The 13,983-nt window shown below is 59.6% G+C and overlaps 1 protein-coding gene across 4 annotated transcripts; it reads left to right on the plus strand.

Annotated features, from left to right (window-relative positions):
• Positions 1-1,656: 1,656 nt before the first annotated feature.
• On the plus strand, positions 1,657-13,902 carry RABGGTA (Rab geranylgeranyltransferase subunit alpha). 4 transcript variants are annotated; one of them, XM_044986644.1, is made up of 17 exons: positions 1,657-1,875; positions 2,708-2,775; positions 3,159-3,284; positions 4,249-4,373; positions 4,926-5,113; positions 5,992-6,189; positions 6,786-6,869; positions 10,506-10,588; positions 10,659-10,760; positions 10,927-11,032; positions 11,107-11,158; positions 11,825-11,913; positions 12,329-12,417; positions 12,516-12,632; positions 13,061-13,174; positions 13,390-13,477; positions 13,669-13,902. In XM_044986644.1, the coding sequence occupies exons 2-17, from the start codon at positions 2,773-2,775 to the stop codon at positions 13,815-13,817; spliced, it is 1,713 nt and encodes a 570-aa protein (XP_044842579.1). In that variant the 5' UTR covers positions 1,657-1,875; positions 2,708-2,772; the 3' UTR covers positions 13,818-13,902. The 4 variants fall into 4 exon arrangements, with proteins under 4 accessions (XP_044842579.1, XP_044842582.1, XP_044842583.1 ...); XM_044986647.1 differs by having other exon boundaries at positions 3,174-3,284; XM_044986648.1 differs by lacking the exon at positions 1,657-1,875 and adding an exon at positions 2,016-2,105 and having other exon boundaries at positions 3,174-3,284.
• Positions 13,903-13,983: the final 81 nt, after the last annotated feature.

The raw sequence follows: 13,983 nt of genomic DNA on the forward strand, positions 1-13,983 counted from the left end.
GGTGCAGGAGGGTTGCTGGATTAGGAGGTGCTGGGCTGGGGCAGGGGGTTGGGGTGCGGGAAGGGTGAGGGCTCCAGATGGGGATGCGGGCTCCGGGGTGGGGCCAGGGATGAGGGGGTTGGGGTGCAGAAGGGGGCTATGGCTTGGGGCAGGGGGTTGGGATGTGAGAGGGGATTTGGGGTCCCAGTGATGCTTACTACAGCTCCTGGAAGTGGCCGCCAGGTCCCTGCAGCACCTAGGCACATGGGCAGCCAGAGAGGCTCCGCATGCTGCCCGCAGGTACCGCCCCCACAGCTCCCATTGGTCACGGTTCCTGGCCAATGGGAGCTGTGGAGCCAGCCCTCGGGGCTGGGGCAGCACATGGAGCCTCCCTGGCCGCCAGGCCCTGACAGCCACTTCCGGGAGCCACAAGGAGCTACTGCAGGCAGGGAGCCTGCCTTAGCCCCGGGCCCCCTTCAGAGCCGCCAGGGTCCCTTTTCGACCAGGCGTTCCAGTCGAAAACCAGCTGCCTGGCAACCCCAGCCTCATCGTGCACATGCAGGAGCCACCCCCCCCCCCGGCACAGCGCCCCCTGTGGCCGAGCTGAGAGGTGGGGCAGGAATGGGACCCCTTGGCACAGCACCCTCCGTGGCCAGGCCGAGAGGCGGGACAGGGCCGGGATCCTCTGGCACAGCACCCCACCAGGACCCACCCCCTGGTCCGAGGGCCCAGCTTGTCACCCTGTGCCCTGCGTGGGGCTGGTTCACACTGTGTCGGGCTCGAATGGGCCCAGGTCCGTGTCCCCGCAGGGCAGACACACCAGCGCCGTCCATCGACTGGCAGATCCCTGCTCCAGCGCCGAGCCCTGCAGGGACCCACAGCCACGCCCCGTGCCCTGGGGGCACCCCCCAATGACTCTGCTCTGACATCACCCAGCCTTTACTGCACAGCCTGTGCAAAGCTAATGTGTCACATCTACACACCTGCCTGGGCCCAACACTGACTGTGATGGGGAGTTGGCATTCCCCGGGGCAAATGGGGAGGAACCCAGCTGTAAGAAGATACTGGGGAATGCTGGGCTGGTGCCAACTGGCCAGGCTTCCCGGCCTTGTGTGACTCACGATTCCCCTCCTGGCTGGGACGCCAACACCCACCGAAAGCAGCAATTAGGGTGCGTTCAGCCTGAACACTCAGCTTGGCTCGGAGTGACGGGGCCGGGCAGGGAGCAGAACCCAGGAACCCAACCCACCAGGCCCAACTCCCCGCTCCACCCCACCTCACCCCAAGTTGGCATAGAACCCAGGAGTCCTGGCTCGCAGCCCTTTGCTCTAACCACTAGTCCCCACTCCCCTCCCAGAACTGCGGATAGAACCCAGGAGTCCTGGCTCGCAGCCCTTTGCTCTAACCACTAGTCCCCACTCCCCTCCCAGAACTGGGGATGGAACCCAGGAGTCCTGGCTCTCAGCCCTTTGGTCTAACCACTAGTCCCCACTCCCCTCCCAGAACTGGGGATAGAACCCAGGAGTCCTGGGCCCTGGTTTCACCCACCCACCGACTAGATCCCATGAAAGTTTTGAAACATTTCCCCCCACCCCCCGCCCCACCACCATTTACTCCAACCCTGCCCCTTTAAGAGCGAAGCAGCCCCTTTAAGAATGGGGACGCTCTCTCCCGCTTGGCGGGCTGTTCTCTATGCTCTGTGCAGGGAAGGAGAGGGATGGTAGAGTCCCAGCTGGCTCTCCCCTCTCTGTGCGCGGTGGTTGGTATTGCCCGCAGGAGTCCTGCGTTGCAGCCCGCTGGGCGGTTCCATCTCACCCCTGCCTCCCGCCCGCGCTTTGGTATTGCCCCCGGGGGGCCTCTGGGTGCAGCCCGTCCGGCCCCCGTGGCCCTCCGCAGGTTGGTATTGCCGCATTGGGAGCCCGGCCAGTTTCCCCGGGAGAGACCATTCCATACCCTGGGCGGGGGGAGGCCTCGGAATCCGGATCAAGGGGGGATGCCTCCGGGTTCAGCGCGCCTGGGGCGGGGCTAAGCAGGCAGGCGCGGGCAGGAGGAGGGGGGCATGCAATGGCCTGGCCCAGTGGCTACTCCGACTCAGTCCCAGAATGCACCTGGGGGCATGATCTGAGGTTGGCATGAGTGGCAGTGTGACCCCACTGGGCCCCAGGACGCCTGGGTCCTTGTGCACGCAATCCTGGACACCTGGGACCCTCCTCGTGCAAGCAGCCTCAGGGGCTCCCAGACGCCCGGGTCCCTCCTTGTGCAAGCAGCCCCAGGGTCCCCCGGACACCTGCGTCCTCCTGCACGCAATCCTGGACACCTGGGTCCCTCCTTGTGCAAGCAGCCCCAGGGGCCCCCAGACGCCGGGGTCCATCCTCGTGCAAGCAGCCCCAGGGGCCCTCAGACGCCTGAGTCCTTGTGCACACAGTCCCGGATGCCCGGGTCCCTCCTTGTGCAAGCAGCCCCAGGGGTCCCCCGGACACCTGGGTCCTCCTGCACGCAATCCTGGACACCTGGGTCCCTCCTCGTGCAAGCAACCTCAGGGACCCTCAGACGCCTGAGTCCTTGTGCACGCAGTCCCAGACGCCTGGGTCCCTCCTCGTGCAAGCAGCCTCATCCTTGTGCACGCAGCCCTGGAGGCCTGGGTTCCCTGAGCCTGCAATGGGCACCACAGGGCTGGCTCAGTGCTGGATTGGGCCCCTCCCCAACAATCACCTGTTCTCTCCTTTAGATCCAGTAGGTTCAAAGTCTGGACCCTGATTTCTCACCTCTGGGCCCCCCCACGGCTGAGTCACCATGGTGAGTGTGGTCCTCTCGGCTACCCCAGCCCTCACCCATCGCCCCCCTCAGGGTGATCTGAGCCCCCCCACTCCCCAGTAACTGCCCTGGGGTAACCGGACTTCTCCTTGTACACACAACCCCAGGGACACTGCATGCCTGGGTTCCCGGCCCCATGCCCAATAGAGGGGCAGTCCCTAGCGACCTCCCAGGGGATTACTGTTACCCCCCCAGGGGTGTCCCTGCCCCCTAGAACTGCCCCACGGGATCTGGTTTCCATATTCAGGGGTGGGGGTGCAGTCGCATTGCCCCGACACCTGCCCTTGCTCAATCCCATAATGCACCTGGGTGGGAAGCATGGTGTGAAGGCCTGGGGCAGCAACCACCCCTCCCCATTTACACAGCCCCCTCCCCCCCAGCACGGCCGTCTGAAGGTGAAGACGACAGAGGAGCAGGCCGAGGCCAAGCGCCTGGAGCGGGAGAAGAAGCTACGTCAATACGTAGCCGCCACAACAGCCATCTTTGAGAAGGTGAGATGGGCTGGGGGCAGGTGGGGGGAGCAGGCTTCCTGCTGACCTTTCACCCCTGACCCTTGCGCTCAGCATGGCTTCCTGGCGTCCAGACTTTATGCTCGGCCACTGCACATTGACCTTTGACCCCATGGCCTTTCCCTCGCTCTGCATGGTCAGGCTGTGCTGTAACCTTTGACCCCGACTTTACACTACGCCTTGTGTGGATTGGCTGCGCAGTGATCCTTGAACCCTGGCCTTCCCCATCATGGTGATTGGGGAGCATGCTGACCTTTGAACCTTGACCTTTCTTCCAATGGGTGCCCCCTTAGCCTGGATCCCTCCTGGTCAGAGTGACCTTTGACCTGACACCCCCCCAAACCAGAGAGGAAGATATCTCTCTCCTTTGGCATTGGCCCCCTGATGTTGTTTGTCACCCCAGAACTCTTCCCCTCTGAGTCATGAGTAGTTAAGGTGCAACCTTTGATCTCTGACCTCTCCCCGCAGTTGGAGATGGTTGGATGAGTGTGTGACCCTTGGGCCCTGGCCGTTCCCCTCTGGGCAGAAGCAGTTGGGTGTTTGGTGGCCTTTGACCTGTATCTAGGATGACCTTTGACCCTCCTGTAATCCCATTGGGTGACTGGAGGCAGCTGAGGTTGAAGAATTGGGTCAGTGTTAACCCTTGACTTTCTTCTGGCTCGTGAGTGGTCATGACACGTTATGCCCTTTGGCTCATGGCCTTTGACCCTTGATCAGAAGCAGATGTGGTCAGGTGACTTTTGACCACTGCCCATTGGTCAAATGTTGGCATGGGCGGGTAGAGTAGTTGCCCTTTGACCCCTGACCTCTGATATTTCACCCCACTGAGGGAGGGACATTGATGTGAATGGTGACCCCTGACCTCTTGATCCTTTGCTGGGTGAGATAGGGTGGCTCCGGGTGGGGGTAGCATGACCTTTGACCCTCTGACCTTTCCCCTCCCCAGAGGAAGACAGGGCAGCTGGACAAAGAGGCGCTGGAGCTGACCAATCAGATCTTGGGGGTCAACCCCGACTTCGCCACCCTTTGGAACTTCCGCCGGGAGATCATCCTCTGCCTGGAGCGGGAGGGGTGAGAGGGGTCTGGAGGGGCAGGGGAGGGGAGTCTAGGGGGAGAAGGCCAGAGGGGCAAGGAAGGAAGGTATGGAGGGGGAAGGATGGGGGAGCTGGGGAAGGGGGGTATATAGGATGAGGGGTAGAGCGGGGGCCTGAAGGTGAGGAGAGTAGTTCAGGGGGTCGCAGGGAACCTGGAAGGGGGGAGCCTTGGGGTCCATATGGGATTGACTGTGGTTTGGTGGAGTCACTGGCTCTGACCCCCCCAGTGACAGGTCCCCGGTGGGGTCAGTTTGGGGTTCTGGGGGGAGGGTGCCTAGTTCTGACCCCCCAGTGGCAGGTCTCCAGGGGGTTTAGTTTGGGGTTGGGGGGATCCTCAGCTCTGACCCCTCAGTGGCAGGTCCCCGGTGGGGTCAGTTTGGGGTTCTGGGGGGGAGGGCCAGCTCTGACCCCCCAGTGGCAGGTCTCCAGGGGGTTCAGTTTGGGGTTGGGGGGATCCTCAGCTCTGACCCCCACCCCCAATGGCAGATCCCCAGGGGAGTCCCCGGCTCTGACCCACCCCTCGTGGCAGGTCCTCAGAAGAGATGCAGTCGCTGTGCCGCGGGGAGCTCTCATTCCTGGAGTCCTGCCTGCGGGTGAATCCCAAGTCGTACGGGACATGGCACCACCGCTGCTGGGTGATGGAGCACGTCCCCCACCCTGACTGGGCCCGTGAGCTGGAGCTGTGCGCCAAGTTCCTGGAGATCGACGAGCGCAACTGTGAGCTGGGCCCCGGGCCCCCAACCCCAGAGCCCCACCAAATGCTCTCACCCCCAATCCCCCCACCCCCCCAAAAAAAAACCTGACCTCTGACCCTGGATCCTCCAGATGCCCCCGACATCTGACCCCAGATCCATCCAGGATTCCACCAACCTCTGACCCAAGGTCCACCCCCAAACTCCTGACATCTGACCCCAGGTCCACCCCAAAACCGCCATACCTCTGACCCCGGGTCCATCTTTGACCTCTGAGCCCAGATCCACCCCCGAACTCCCAACCTCTGACCCCAGATCCCACCAAAACCTCCAGATCTCTGACCCCAAATCCTCCTGAACCCCTGACCTCTGACCCCAGATCCATCCCTGGACCACCCCTGCCCTGACCCCAGATCCACCCTGCTGCCCTGACCCCAGATCAACCCCAAACCCCACTGGCCTGACCCTCAATCCACTCCGGCCTTTGACCCCAGATCCACCCCCTGAAAACCCCCAGACCTCTGACCCCAGATCCACCTCTGAATCTCACTGTCCTGACCTCTAATCCTGGATCCACCCCTGAACCCTCCCTTCCCTGACCTCTGACCCCAGATCCACCCACATACCCTCTGACCCCAGATCCAATCCCAACCCCCCCAACCTCTGACCCCAGATCAATCCCAAAACCCTGTTGCCTTTACCTCTAACCCCGGATCCACCCTGAACCCCCAGAATCCCGCTGCCCTGACCGCTGACCTCTAGCCCCACCTGTGACCCCCAAGCCCTGGCGTCCCCCCAGCTCACACCCGCAGGTGCTGGGGTGGCGTGGGGGCATGGGCAGCGGGGGGTGGGGGCAGTAGGGGATCCCACTCTCTGACCTCCTGCTCTCTGGTGCTCCCGCAGTTCACTGCTGGGATTACCGGCGCTTTGTGGTGCAGCGCGCCCAGGTGTCGGCGGTGGACGAGCTGCACTTCACCGACCGCCTCATCACCCGCAACTTCTCCAACTACTCGTCCTGGCACTACCGCAGCTGCCTGCTACCCCAGCTTCACCCCGACCCCCAGCAGCCGGGCCGCCCCACCGAGGCCGTGCTGCTCAAAGGTCAGGGCGGGGGCTGGGAGCCAGGACACCTGGGTTCTCTCCCTGGCTTGGGGAGGGGAGGGGAGTCTCGTGGTTGGGGGCGGGGCTGGGAGCCAGGACTCCTGGGTTCCTTGCCAGCCAGTGGCCCAGCCCAGGGGTGGAGTCATTCCTGGCGAAGGGCCCCACCTGCTTGGAGAGATCCCTGAGCCTCTGCCCTGCCCTGAACTTGGCAGAGATGCCGTTCCTGGAAGCTTGACCCTGTTGGGACATCGCTGACAGGTTCTGCAGGCCAGAGGAGGCACTGGCCCCACCCGGCTCCCTGCTGGCCTTGGCACGAGTTCCCCAGCCGAGCGCCGCCGGCCTCAGAGACCGGGATGGCACCTGGGAACCTGCCCTGGGGCGACTGTGCCTCAGACAGCTCATGGGGAGGGCCAGGAGAGCGTCCTGGGGCTGGATCGGGGCCAGCACCCCCTAGAGAGGACAGGCCCCGTGTCCCATTCCCTGCCCCCCTGACCTAGCCAGTCCCTGTCCTGAGCCCAGATCGGGGCCGGCGCCCCCTAGAGGAGAAAGGCCCCGAGCCTCGTCCCCCACCTTGCTTTCTTCTCTTGCCCTGCCAGAGCTGGAGCTGGTGCAAAACGCTTTCTTCACCGACCCCAACGACCAGAGCGCCTGGTTCTACCATCGCTGGCTGCTGGGCAGAGGTAGGCGCCGCCCTGCTGGCCATGTGCCAGAACGATACCCAAGTACTGGAGGGGGCAGGGACTCATCCCGTAATACTCAGGCACTCTTTGGCGAGCCAAGGAGAGATTCCATCGGGAGTACCATCCGGGGCACCTGGCTGTAGAGACCAACTCTGGACTATACTCCATTGGTACCTAAGTACTGGGAGCAACAATAGCAGTCTGGGGTACCTCACACTGTGGGCACGGCCACCAGCTACGCACCAGTGGTGGCCAGTTACTGCGTGCTGAAGGGTAATGTCCCCCTGGAGTATTGGCCAGTGGTGCCTGAGTATTCTTTTGCTCTAGGTCTCTACCTGCAGTATGATTGCATGATACCTGAGTACTGCACGGGGCAAGGAAGCCGTATCCCTTAAGGTATGGGCCAGCAGTACACAATTACTGTTTAGCGAGGAGAGAGTATTGTCTGATGATAGATCCACTAGGCTGTTCTCAGGATGATACCGGAGTATACTGTGCTGTGGGTATACACCTCCTATTGTTACCCAGGTACTGGGTGCATTGGAGTAATAGCACCCGGGGGCATAGTACAGCAGGACTCAATTAGTTGGTAATACTGGGTTACAATCGGCTAATACCCAAGTATTGTATGGCGTAAGGAAATATCCTTGTGAAGGGGAGACCGCTGATACCCAAGTATTGCTCAATGAGGGAGAATTGTCCCTTGGTAACTGAGTACTTGGGAGACCCCTCCCTGGAGTATAGTGCAGTGGTATCCAGGTACAGTAACTCCTCACTTAAAGTCGTCCCGGTTAACATCTCATTGTTCTGTTGCTGATCAGTTAGAGAACATGCTCGTTTAAAGTTGCGCAATGCTCCCTTATAACCTTGTTTGGCAGCAGCCTGCTTTGTCCACTGCTTAAGAACATAAGAACAGCCGTTCTGGGTCAGTCCATCTAGCCCAGTATCCTGTCTACTGACAGTGGCCAATGCCAAGTGCCCCAGAGGGAGTGAACCTAACAGGTAATGATCAAGTGAGCTCTCTCCTGCTGTCCATCTCCACCCTCTGCAAACAGAGGCTAGGGACACCATTCCTTACCCAGCCTGGCTAACAGCCATTCATGGACTTAACCTCCATTAATTTATCCAGTTCTCTTTTAAATGCTGTTATAGTCCTAGCCTTCACAACCTCCTCAGGCAAGGAGTTCCACAGGTTGACTGTGCGCTGCGTGAAGAAGAACTTCCTTTTATTTGTCTTAAACCTGCTGCCCATTAATTTCATCTGGTGGCCCCTAGTTCCTATATTATGGGAACAAGTCAATAACTTTTCCTTATTCACTTTCTCCACATCACTCATGATTTTATATACCTCTATCATATCCCCCCTTAGTCTCCTCTTGTCCAAGCTGAAGAGTCCTAGCCTCTTTTTAATCTCTTCTCATATGGGACCTGTTCCAAACCCCTAATCATTTTAGTTGCCCTTCTCTGAACCTTTTCTAGTGCTAGAATATCTTTTTTGAGGTGAGGAGACCACATCTGTACGCAGTATTCAAGATGTGGGCGTACCATGGATTTATATAAGGGCAAGAAGATATTCTCTGTCTTATTCTCTATCCCCTTTTTAATGATTCCTAACATCCTGTTTGCTTTTTTGACCGCCTCTGCACACTGCGTGGACGTCTTCAGAGAACTATCCACGATAACTCCAAGATCTTTTTCCTGACTCGTTGTAGCTAAATTAGCCCCCATCATATAGTATGTATAGTTGGGGTTATTTTTTCCAATGTGCATTACTTTACATTTGTCCACATTAAATTTCATTTGCCATTTTGTTGCCCAGTCACTTAGTTTTGCGAGATTTTTGAAGTTCTTCACAGTCTGCTTTGGTCTTAACTATCTTGAGCAGTCTAGTATCATCTGCAAACTTTGCCACCTCACTTTTTACCCCTTTCTGACTGACCCCTGGGGAACACCACTAGTTACCCCTCTCCATTCTGAAAATTTACCATTTATTCCAACCCTTTGTTCCCTGTCTTTTAACCAGTTCTCAATCCAGGAAAGGACTTTTCCTCTTATCCCATGACAACTTAATTTACATAAGAGCCTTTGGTGAGGGACCTTGTCAAAGGCTTTCTGGAAATCTAAGTACACTACGTCCACTGGATCCCCCTTGTCCACATGTTTGTTGACCCCTTCAAAAAAACTCTAATAGGCCTGGTCTGCACTGGGGGGATCGATCTAAGATATGCAACTTCGGCTACGAGAATAGCGTATACATATATATAAAATGTCTTTTGTCTGGCAAAAAAATGTCCCTGGAACCTAACCCCTCCTCCATTTACATTAATTCTTATGGGAAATTGGATTCGCTTAACATCATTTCGCTTACAGTCGCATTTTTCAGGAACAGAACTACAGCGTTAAGCGAGGAGTTACTGTATAGTAGAGTGTTACTACATAGTCCAGGGCTGGTATGCTGCATTGATACCCCAGTACTGCGTGCAGAACTGTAATACCAGCCTGGGGGATAATGCAGCTCTTACACAAATATTGTATGAAATCTGCTGTGTCCCCAGAGTTCAGTGAGATACCTGAGTACTATGTAGTATTGCTCTAGAGTATAGGTGAGTGTTCGCTGTGATGTATTTGAATACTGCTTGGTACGGCAGGGCTGCTTCCTCCAAACGGCCCCTTAATGTTATCTGAGTATTGTGTGGTACTGGCTTTGCTCAAGTCCTGAGTAATATTGCTCCAGGGTTTCCTCTAGTGATACTCAAGTACTGCATGATCCATGGAAATGTCTCCTGGTGGTACCTGAGTACTGTTTGGTACTGGCGAGGAACATCACTGCAGGGTGTTGTCCGTTTGACCCAAGTGCTGTGTGATGCATGTAGATTCTTCCCCCAAAGTACACCATGATGGTACCCGAGTAACCCTATAGCCCTGGTGACATTGTAACACTGAGTTACTCCAGAGCATTGTGCAATGATACTGGAGTATTATATGAGTCTTAGGGTATGCTCAGGGGAGATCTCAAACAGTGCCCCACTGCCCGTATAGCACGGAGGATACTTAAGTTCTCAAAAAGAACAGGAGAACTTGTGGCACCGTAGAGACTAACATTTATTTGAGCATAAGCTTTCGTGGGCTACAGCCCACTTCATCAGATGCATGCAGTGGAAAATACAGTAGGAAGATAGATATATATATATACACACAGAGAACATGAAACAATGGGTGTTACCAGACACACTCTAACGAGAGTGATCAGTTAAGGTGAGTTATTACCAGGAGGAGAGAGAAGAACTTTTTGTCGTGGTGATCAAAATGGTCCATTTGCAGCAGTTGAGAAGAAGTTGTGAGGAACAGTGGGGCGGGGGGGATAAGTTCTCAGGAATGTTACTGCAGGGATTGGCCAATGGTACTAGAGTCCTACGCAAAGCATAGAGCTGTCTCCCGCAGGCGGCACCCGAGTACTGCTGCTACTCAAAGCACTGAGTAACGTTACTCCAGGACATGATCCAGTGATACCACGTGATGCATGGGGATCCCCCCACCCAAGCATACCCTGAAGGTACCTGAGTACTGCACAGCACTGAGAAATGTTACTCCAGGACTTGGTCCCATGACACTGACCCCCCCCCTCTCTCCCCACAGCCGAGCCGGAGCCGACTATCCTGTGTGTCTACGTGAGCCGAGAGGACTCCTCGCTGGCGGTGGCTTTCTCCCAGCCCGTGGTGGTGAGTACCCGCGAGCCGGGGTGGAGGGAGGCAGTGCTGAGCCGGGGCTCATGAGTGTCTCCTCCGGCAGGTGATGCCAGGATCCTGCGACCTGCTGCTCTTCGCAGACGAGGCCCCCCTGGCAGTGAATTGGCGCACACCTGATGGGAGAAACCGCCCCGGCCTCATGTGGGTATCCTCCCAGACGCCTGGGTTCTCGCCCACTCGGGGAGAGGAATGGAGTCTAGTGGGTTAGAGTGGGAGGGTGGTGGGGGCTGGGAGTCAGGACTCCTGGGTTCTCTGGGAGGGGAGTGAGGTCTACTGGCTAGAACCTTTTTCCTTGACCACCCCAACCCCAGCTGTGCGACCTGCCGGCCTCGGCCCTCAACGAGCACTGGCCCCAGCACACCTTCCGGGTGCACTGGGTGGGTGGGGAGTCCCAGAAGGAGTGCGTCCTCTTCAAAGGTAACCAGACACCCCCCCCAACACCCCCGAAAATCCTCCCCCCACCCCCCTGACACTCTGCCTCTGCCCTCCAGGCCGCAGCGACGGCTGGTGCCGGGACTCCGTCACCGAGGAGCAGGTGTTCAGGTAGGGGACCCCGCCCCCCACCTTCGATCATCTGCCTCAGAGGCCCCAGCCCCTGGAGGGAAGTCCTGCCTACTCCCCCAGGAGCTCCACTCCTTGCAAAGTAGCCCCTTTCCCTAGTGTGCATGGTCTAGACAGGCCCCGCCCCTTCAGAATGGCCCCGCCCCCGGTCTGTCCAAGTAGCCCCACCCCCAGTGTGTTCCAGACCAGGCTCCGCCCCTAAAGAGCAGCTCTGTCGCTTTCCATTTGAGACTAGCACCGCCTCTCAGATAAACCACACCTCCTGATTGTGTGTAGGTGGATAGGCTCCGCCTCCTGGGGGTTGCCACCCCCCCTTTAAGTGCATGTTTCACACTAGGCCCCATCCCTTGAATATTTTTAATAAAACACACACACCCTTGGTGTGTAGTCAGAGCTAGCTCCGCCCCCCCATTTCCGTGCAGCGCAGCCCCCCCCCCCGGTGTGTAGTCAGAGCTAGCTCCACCCCCCCATTTCCGTGCAGCGCAGCCCCCCCCCTGTGTAGTCAGAGCTAGCTCCGCCCCCCCATTTCAGTGCAGCGTAGCTCCCCCCCGCATGTAGTCAGAGCTAGCCCCCCCCCCCCCCGCATGGGACCCGGCCCCACACATCTCAAGTGCTGGCCAGCCCCCTAACCTCCCCCCTCCCACCCAGGTGCGAGCTCTCTGTGGAGAAGTCGACTGTGCTGCAGTCAGAACTGGAGTCCTGTAAGGAGCTGCAGGCCCTGGAGCCGGAGAACAAGTGTAGGTACCTCCCGGACGCCTGGGTTCTCTCCCAGCTCTGGGAGGAGAGTGGGGTCTGATGGTTAAAGCGCAGGGGGCTGGGCGCCAGGACTCCTGGGTTCTCTCCCAGCTCTGGGAGGAGAGCAGGGTCTGGTGGTTAAAGCGCGGGGGGCTGGGCGCCAGGACTCCTGGGTTCTCTCCCGGCTCTGGGAGGAGAGCAGGGTCTGGTGGTTAAAGCGGGGAGGCGGGGCTGGGTGCCCGGACTCCTCGGTTCTCTCCCGGCTCTGGGAGGAGAGCAGGGTCTGGTGGTTAAAGCGCGGGGGGCTGGGTGCCCGGACTCCTGGGTTCTCTCCCGGCTCTGGGAGGAGAGCGGGGTCTGGTGGTTAAAGCGCGGGGGGGCTGGGTGCCAGGACTCCTGGGTTCTCTCTCTCCGCAGGGTGTCTCCTCACCATCATCCTCCTCATGCGGGCTCTGGACCCGCTGGTGTACGAACGCGAGACCCTCAGCTACTTCAACACCCTGAAGGTGAGGGGCGGGGGGGGAGGGGAAGGGGGATCTTTGGGGGGAGGGGGGCTGGGAGCTGCACTTCCCAGCCCCCCCACCCCGTCTCTCTGCCCCCCCAGGCCGCTGACCCCATGCGCTCGGCCTATCTGGACGACCTGCGCAGCAGATTCCTGGTGGAGAACAGCATCCTGCGGATGGAGTACGCCGAGGCCAGGGTGGTGGACCTGTCCGGCCGGGTACGGGCCGGGGGCGGGGCCAGGGGAACAAAGCACAGGAGCAAGAGAGGACTAGTGGGCGGAGCTGAGACCAGGGAGAGGCAGGGGGTGGAACTAGAGGATTGATGGAGGGGTGAGCACCAATGAGTGAGGCCAAATGGGAAATGGGCGGGACTAGAGGGGGCAGAGGGCGTGGCTAATACAAGCGGGGAGGCAGGAGGTGAAGCTAGGGGAGGAGCAGGGGACAGGGGTGGAGCTAAGAGAACAGGGCGTGGCCAGAAAGGCAGGGGGCGGAGCCAGGAGCTGAATGTGTAGGCAGGGACAGCAGGGATGGAGCCGATGAAAAGTGGGTGGAGCCAGGTGAGGTGGAGGAATAGAGGGCGGGGCCAAGTAGATGGGTGGGGCTAAGAAGCAAAGACCTCCTCCCTCCAGCTCTCTCTGTCCCCCAGGGCCTGACCGTCCTCTGCCACCTGGAGCAGCTGCCGCTCGTCACCCACCTGAACCTGGCGGGGAACCGGCTGCGCCGCCTCCCTCCTGCCCTGGCCATGCTGCGCTGCCTTGAGGTGAGAGACCCCGGAGAGGGGAGGGACCCAGGCATCCGGGCACCCAACCCCCTCCCCTGCTCTAACCACTAGCCCCACCCCCGGAGCGGGTAGGGCCCCAGCCCCCCCTGCCCTGGTCTCACCGCTAGGCCCCACCACCACCCAGGAGCAGGTGGAGGGACCCAGGTGTCCGGGCCTGGGCCGGGAGGCGTGTCACTGATTCTCTCTGTCCCCAGGTGCTGGAGCTGGATGGGAACCAGATCGAGACCCTGGAGGGGCTGCCCCCCCTCCCCCGCCTGGAGGAGCTCTCAGCCTGCAGCAACCGTATCCTCCAGCCCCCCCGCATGGGGCAGGGAGCCCCTCACGGGCGGCGGGGGAAGGGCAGTGGGGGAGGGGAGAAAGTAGAGGGGGTGGAGGAGGGGCAGAGGAGGGCTGGGATGGGGGGAGCTCTGGGGGCTTGGGCCCCTCTAGCCATTGCACCCTCCTTGACTCCGCTGCTCCTCACCGACCCCCAGACATCCAGCGACCTTCTGACCTGCGACCTTTGGCCTCCTTCCCCAAGCTCCGCCTCCTGGCCCTGCGGGGGAACCCCCTGGGTGACCTCCCCGATGCCCAATCAGAGCTGGCCGCGCTGCTGCCCCGCGTGGAGATCGCCCTCGCCTGATTGGCCGGGAGAGGCTGGCCCCGCCCCCTTTCCTTCCCCGCCTGCCAATAATTTATTGGACCTGGGAAATAAAAGGTTAAAAACGTCCTGGTGTGAATTGAGTCAGTGGGTGCCCCTCACTCCTGACCCGCAGCCCCCCCGTCCATCGCCCCGCGCAGCTCTGCCG

The sequence above is a fragment of the Mauremys mutica genome, chromosome 13 (assembly GCF_020497125.1).
Source record: "Mauremys mutica isolate MM-2020 ecotype Southern chromosome 13, ASM2049712v1, whole genome shotgun sequence".
Classification (NCBI taxonomy): domain Eukaryota; kingdom Metazoa; phylum Chordata; order Testudines; family Geoemydidae; genus Mauremys; species Mauremys mutica.